The 7,274-nt window shown below is 59.0% G+C and overlaps 1 protein-coding gene across 1 annotated transcript in view; it reads left to right on the forward strand.

The window, feature by feature from the left end:
* ACE (angiotensin I converting enzyme) overlaps window positions 1-1,303 on the forward strand; it is a 16,598-nt gene extending 15,295 nt beyond the window's left edge. The window contains exons 24-25 of the mRNA XM_027902028.1: window positions 140-327; window positions 577-1,303. Of these exons, the coding sequence (XP_027757829.1) occupies window positions 140-327; window positions 577-773 (385 nt within the window). The 3' untranslated portion in view covers window positions 774-1,303. The remainder of the gene's footprint in view (window positions 1-139; window positions 328-576) is intronic.
* The last annotated feature ends 5,971 nt before the right edge of the window (window positions 1,304-7,274 follow it).

Genomic DNA, 7,274 nt, shown 5'->3' on the forward strand with positions numbered 1-7,274 from the left:
TTGGGCTGGCAGCCCTGTGGTCCTGAGGGTGCAGACTGTACCCAGGGCTGCTGATAGCAAGAGCCCCCGAGGGAAAGGGAAGGCCTGGAGGCCAAGAGGGTGATGGGGAACCCACTGGAGCTCGTTTCTCCTGCCACAGGGATGCCCTGAAGCTGGGCTTCAGCAAGCCATGGCCCGAGGCCATGCAGCTCATCACGGGGCAGCCCAACATGTCAGCAGAGGCCCTGATGAGCTACTTCGAGCCGCTCATGACGTGGCTGGAGAAGGAGAATGAGAAGAACGGGGAGGTCCTGGGCTGGCCTGAGTACAGCTGGACTCCTTACTCAGGTATGCCAAGCACAGCAGGCCCATGATGGGGCAGAGCTCGCCCCTCCCCAGGGCCAGGATGAGATGGACCTGTCTTGGTGACCCCTGGCCACCCCAAAACCCACAGGGTGTTTGGATTCTTCTCCTTGATTTCTCCTGGAGCTGAGTCTAAAGGGCATCCAAGGCACCAGCAGGGCAGAGCTGGTGACCCAACATACCACAGCCCAAAACCACCACACCCACCACGTATCTCATTTCTCCCTTTTCCAGCCACTCCAGCCCCAGATGGCTCCGGCAAAACTGATTTCCTGGGAATGTCCCTGACCAAAAGTCAAGCCTCGGCAGGCGCCTGGGTCCTGCTCGCCCTGGCACTCGTCTTCCTGATCACCACCATCTTCTTCGGCGTCAAGTTCTCCTTGTCCAGGAGAAAGGCCTTCAAATCCAGCTCAGAAATGGAACTGAAATAAGGCAGCCACCAGCGGGGCAGCACGGGCAGGGTGCAAGCACGGGCACTTGGCCAGGCTGGCAGCCACGCCATGGGCACACTTGTCAACAAAGCCATGGGTTTCCACAGCCCAGGACTCCTCTCTCCTATCAGGTCAGACATTTCTTTCCACTATGCAAGAGCCAAAGCAGAGAAGAGCTATTTATTTGTCGATGTCTGCATCGGGGGAAGGAGAAATTCCGGCGCCGGCGGGCACGGAGCCGTCACGAGCTGCCCCTGTGCCCAGGGCAGGAGCTGGTCCAGCCTGCTCACCCCACCAGCCAACTCTGACCTGTGGGCAAAGCCACAGAGACTTGAGACACAGAGGACAGTTTGGGGAGGGACAGAGTGCGTTCCTCCCCCTGGTTTGCCTCGGCCAGGCTGTTCGTTTGCATGGATGAAAAAATAAACCCATGTCTTGGCACCCTCCGAGCGGCAGCTCAGCTCCTTCTTGCGGGTGGGCTGGGATCTCAGTGGGGCAGGGCTCTCCAGCTGCCACCCCAGCCCGGTGCAAACACAAATCCCCGGGGGGCCAGCCCAGTTTTGGGGCAACACACCCGCAGCACCCAACTTCCCCCATCCCCAGCGGGAAAGCTCAGCATCCCCTCGCAGCATCTCCATCCCCCCCTCCAGAATCGCGGCTCCCATCACAGCTGACAGCTCGTGGGTTCCCTGTGAAGCTCGTGCCTAAGGAAGGGGCTGGATCAGGGCCAGAAATCCCCAAAGTCCGGGCATGAACTGTTCAAAGGGTTGGGGGGAGGGTCGCCAAGCCCGAGCTGGGACAGGGCTGGAGCTCAGGACTGCTGTGACTCCGGCACTCGATGACACTCATTTACGTAAGAGCCCAGGAGGGGGGTTCAAGGTCAGCGATCGCCTCCCGCCCTCCAGCTCCTGATTATCTTGGGATCAGCCGCGCCTGAGGCCCCCCCTCCAGCTCCCCCCCTCCCCGGCCCCGGGCCCGACTTTCTTCTGCTTCTGTAAATAAAACTTCGTATTTGTTCTGCGGTGATTAGGTGCAAAACTAATCCCAGGCCGGGGATTATTGCAGCCTTAAAGAGCTGCGATCTGCTGCAGCCCGGAGCGGCAGGGGAAATGAGGGGATCTGGGATGATCCACCCGCCCCCCCTTCTCCCATCCGATGGCCTCTGCCCTCGGTCATGCCTCCCGCCGGGAAAGGGAGGCCTGGGAGCGGCTCCCATCACCTGGCAGAGGAGCAGGAGGCAGGTGCCTGCCCGCCCACGCTCGGGTGTTTGTTTGTTTGTTTCCCGTCCTCCTCCGAGCTCAGGGTGCCCACGGGGAGGTGACACCCCGAGGTGACAGCCGGGGAGCAGCAGCCCCAGCTTGTGTCCTTCCCACAGCCACGTTCCTGCTGCGTCTGCTTTATATCCCGGCACACCAGGCTCCCTCCTCTCCCCCCTTCCCGCCAGGGCGATGCTCGCAGAGCAGGGACCTGGCACGGTGAGGGCTGGGTTTGGAGCCAAGTGTATTTTGAGCCTGGGAAAGCAGGCTGGTGCAGGTGTGCTCCATCCAGCTCAGCTCCTCGCCGGTAATTTTGGAGCTCCCCGGCTCCTTTCTGCCCCGTTAGTGGAGGAAAAGAGGTCTCCCCGAGATCATCAAGATCCTGCAAGTTTCATGAAAATTGCTTTCTGCAGGAGAGGATTGGGAAAGAAAAAAAAAAAAAGAAATTAGAAAAGAGCCACACGGAACATTGTCACTCAGGGACTGCAGAGCAGGCTCAGCCCTCGTTACACATCAGAGAATCCACAGAGGAGCTGGATCTGTCCTGCAGTGGACACTGGATGCAGCTGCAGGGGTGAGTGATGGGTGCCCTGAGCTGTGACCCCCTGCCCTGAGGCAGGCAGACAACCCAGGCCCACCCTCCTTGCAGAAGACAGGGGCAGACAGAGGGGTTGCCCTCAGCACAGGTCCAAGGTCCCTGCAGCAGGTGGGATTGGCCACCAGCCAACCCTCAGCACGGGTCCAAGGTCCACATGGCAGATGGGATGGGGTTGGACACCGGGTTACCTCCGACACAGGTGCAAAGTCCGCCCAGGAGATGGGGTTGGACACCAAGTCCAGCCCGAGGGGAGGCTGAAGATCCCACCTTGAGCTCAGCTGGGCTGGGTGGGGGGGTCTGGGTGACGCTTTTGGGGGCAGTGAGGGCCGGCTGGTGGCCCCAGGGCTCTGCCAAGCCAGCAGCAATGTTTTACAAGATACCTTTAAACCCAGGATGATTTCCCTTCCCCGCTGCGATAACATCTGGAGAGATTTTGCTGCCTTCTGGCTCCTGCATCATGCTTGCTGCCGAAATTAGGAGGCTCAGCGAAATCACTCCCTGAGGAGAGAAGAAGAAACGTAAAAGCAGGAAAAAAAAAAAGGAAGAGATTCCCCCTCTATTCACAGAACTCCTGGAGGGGAGCTCAGGAAGCAGTGGGTCCTCGGGCTTGGGGGGGCTGCTCTGCACCCCCTGCCTGTACTTGAAGCTCCCAGGGAGGAGATTTGCTGTAAGATCCCATGAATTCAAAGCAAGAAACACTCTGGGTTCCCTTCACCAGCTGAGGCACCCTTTGTGCACCACACAAACCCATTTTCTGGTGTTTTTTAGGTTCATTATCCACCACAGGAAGGTGGCTGGGTGCGGGGGGGTGGTCCCACTCTGCTCTGCCCCTCAGTGCTGGCAGGGCCTGGCCAAGCCAGGTCTATTCTTAGCCAGCGGGTGGCCAGGCAGGAGCAGACAGGGTGAGTGGGGCCGCGTTCCTCACATTCCCCTTCCCCAGGGACAAGGAGCGCCTGGAAATATGCAGCCACAGCTTGGCAGCAGCTGGGGGCCATCAGCAGGGGCCATCCCGGGCAGGGGAGAGGGGGGAGGTGGCGCTCAGGGTGGTACCAGGGGACAGCAGAAGTGTGGGAGGGATGGGGTGAGCTGTGGTAGGGTCTGGGGATGCCCCATCCCTGCAGTTTGTGGCTTCAGCCCCTGCAAGCCCCGACTGGCACCATCCTTCCCTGCCCGCTGCTGGAGCAGGGCTGAGGGAGGTAAAGGTGAATTTGGGGGTGAGGAGTAAGTGGGAGACTCCAAAGCAGTCTCTGCCCAGGTCCCAGTGCTGCTGGGGACTGTCCCCACCCCTTGGGGCCACCCCCTGAGCTGACACTGTCCCACCGAGGCCTTGCAGGTGCCAGGGAGAGAATTGTCCCCAGACCAAAAGTGCTGGGAGAGTGTGGCCATGCCCTTGGCACTCAGTCCCTCTCCCCCTTGCCCAGGAGGTTTTCCAGACCTGCTGCAGCCTCTGCCAGCACCCCCCTCCCACGGCCACATCCTGCCCTTCCCTGCTCTTCCCTGCAGCATCCCTGTGAGTTATTGCAGCCCGAGTGCCCCATCCATCCTCCTGGCAGGTGAGTCACCAGCCTGCCCCGTGCCTCAGTTTCCCCCCCCTGTGTGCAGTGAGGACAGGCAGGATGCCAGGGTGGCTGCTCTGAACCAGGTGGGTCCCATCCCAGAGCGGAGTCTCCGTGGTTTTTCCTGCCACTTCCAAAAGAGAAGGAGGTGGCTCTTGTCAGGAATCAACATCCGTGACTTGTTTTAATGTCACTGAGTCCAGCCCCCCCACCCCCAGGGCTGGTGTGGTGGAAGGCCCTGAGCTGCTGTAAGGGTTCATTTTGGCCTCACATTTTACCTTTGTTTGGTTTGGGTGTTGGTTTTGGGGGGGTTTTTTGGGGGGTTTTGTACTCAGCAAACAAACAGCGTGGAGCTGAGAGCCTGGAAAAACGCGTCAGGATTTGGAGTGGAGGGGCAGAGGAGGGAGCCAGGACGAGGAGCATCCTTCCCCCTGCGAAATAAATTTACAGCCCCGATTCCTCCCTCCCCCGTCACATCCCTGGAGCATCTTCCAAAAGTGAAGGGCAAAGCAGGGGCGTGAGCCGTGCCAGGACACCCGAGCGTGCCTGGGGACAGTCCTGGTGGCTGCAAGGAGCTTTGGGGACCACGAGAGCCCCGTCTCTCCCTTCCCAGCTGTGTTTGCAGTGTGGCTCTAATTACAGAAATGTGGAGAAATGTCGTCTCTCAGTTGGCAAACACTTCTCCTGGCAAGCACCAGGCGACAGCTGCCGTGCTGGGATTCCAGGGGGCTCCCATCCCTTCCGTCCCCACACCTCCCACCCCAAATCCACAGCCCATTTTCACGCCTGTGCCCCCTCGCCCGATGTGCCCGTGCCTGCCCAGGGCAGCCCCTTGCTGGGTAGGTGATGATTCCTGCACAGATTGGAATTCCCTGCACTCCCAGGTGGTTCCTCAGGCACTTGTGCTGCAGGAGCAGGGAATGGGAGGACACCCTTGGGAAGCACCCGGGTCTCCTTCGCCCTTGGAGACTGGGTGGTTTTCCCACTGATTCCCCAGGGTGTGGGAAGGAAGAAAAGAAGGTGAAAGGAGCAAAACCTCGAAAAATCTCAAGAAGGAGGAAGAAGAGGAGGGGGAGGAGGAGGAGGAGGCAAGGAAAAAACTGAGTGATGGAGGAGGAGGAGGCAGGGCAGGGAGAGAGGATTACTGCTCAGCTGAATTACAGGGAGCCCTTCAGCTGCCTTGAACAGCAGGAGAATTTGCCCGAAGACCCCAATTTTTCCTATTTGGGACAAAATGTAAGCACAGGATTAACTGCCAGCATATGCTTAAAACCCAGGGAATTGAAAGAAGTCTGGGCATAAAGTGCTCTGAAGAGGGCAGAGAGGCAGGGCATGGACCAGCAGCCGGGTGGATGACCCGGCTCTGGAAGGATGTACTGAGGGAACTGGGAGAGCCAGGAGGAGGAGGAGGGGGAGGGTGGGACTGGAAGAGCCATGGGTGCACCAGGAGGCTCCTGGAGCTTAGTGAATAATAGCCTGAAAGGGAATGACATGACTCAACTCCATCTGCGAGGGCTGTGTGGGGAAGAGGGTTTGGTAAGAGAGGCTCTTCCATCAGCCACGTGATGGGATGAAGCTCCCTGGCAGGAGAAAGGGGGATCAAAAGTGGCAGGCCCGGAGCAGGACAAGCCTTCCTGGGGTCAGTGCACAGCCCCAGCCCTGGCTGAGGGGCTGGGAGGCTGAGGTTGTGCCCTGCCCCATGCCCAGAGCCCCCCACTCTGCAGACCCTCTCCCCACCATCCAGCCCTCACGTGCCCTTGTCATCAGACACATCCGCGTCCACGTGACGCGCCCACGAACATCCCGGACTGATTTATGGGATGAGAGGAGGGCAGGAGGCCAACCTTAAATCCTGGCTGCCTGGTGATTAATAATCATAATTATTATCATATTAGCTGTAGTAATAATAGTTTGCTTTCCCCCTGCAGGACTGGGCATCCAGGAATCTCGGCAAGGTTTCGCCACCAGGCCAAGTGACCAATGTCCCCATTTTCCAGCGAGGAAATTGCGGCACAGAGCTGTCTCCCTTGAGTCACACAGTATATCAACAAGAAAACAGAGAAGGCAGGAGTCTGGACTCTGTGTCCCTCTCCCTCCCCCATGCTATTAAGCTGCATCTGTGTAATATAGAGCAAAACATCCTCCACGACTCGCAGTAAATCACGGCAGAGGCAGTGTGCAGAGTGGATGGGGGGAGATAATGGGTTTTTTCACCCTCTTCGACAATAGAACAAGTTTTTCTCCGCTGGGGAAGGCTGACTTCTCTGAGAGGCAGAGATAAAAGCAGCGCTGAGGCTCTGAAATGGGCCTGAAAGGGCACCTGGCTCTGCTCATCCACTTGCTTTGCTGGCCCAGGGACAGGAGGAAGCCGGGCAGGGTCAAGAGCCCCACGGGCATGGCCTGGTCCCCATGTGCATTGCTGAGGTGCACTGGAATATTTATTAATTGAAAATCCCCGCAAAACACTCCTGCTGATGATAATGGACCGTAATCCTCTTAGACCAATTTCATGCCTGAAAAATCATGCATAACAAAATAATAATAGAAAGCCCCTCAGCGGACACTGCCCACAGCAGTGGGCACAGGAGAAGAGGTTTGTCCAGAGGGGATTTCTCAGGAGGGAAAGGGACCTGGTCCCCTTGGCCTCCACCCCTGAGGGACACGGAGAGGTGGGCAGGAGAAGAGCTGAACTTGGGGCTAGGTCTGAACATCTGCTCTAGCAGGGCAGCATCGCTGTGGGACCCCGATGTCCCACGGAGACCTGGGGACCCACCGGGACCCCCGTGCCCTGCAGAGCCCGTGGGAATCTCTGTGGCCCCAGAACTCTGGAACCTCCTGGATTCTCCGTGTCCAGCAGAGCTCCCAGGACCCCTTTGGATCCTCCAGAGTTCTCAGGACCCCCGGGATGCTCCATGTCCCTCAAGGACGCTTCGTGCCCACAGAGTCCTGTGCCAGTCCGGGTCCCCCCATGCCAACCCCCCCCCAAACTAGCAGCCAGGCCCCCCTCCTGCCCGCCCCGCCCGCCCCTTCAGCACCACCAGGAGTGGACAGCGCCGGCTGCGGGCCCCGCCCGACCCACGGTACCCGATAC

Source organism: Empidonax traillii, unplaced genomic scaffold (genome assembly GCF_003031625.1).
Source record: "Empidonax traillii isolate 1590-97213 ecotype Southwest subspecies unplaced genomic scaffold, ASM303162v1 scaffold832:size729604, whole genome shotgun sequence".
Taxonomy (NCBI): domain Eukaryota; kingdom Metazoa; phylum Chordata; class Aves; order Passeriformes; family Tyrannidae; genus Empidonax; species Empidonax traillii.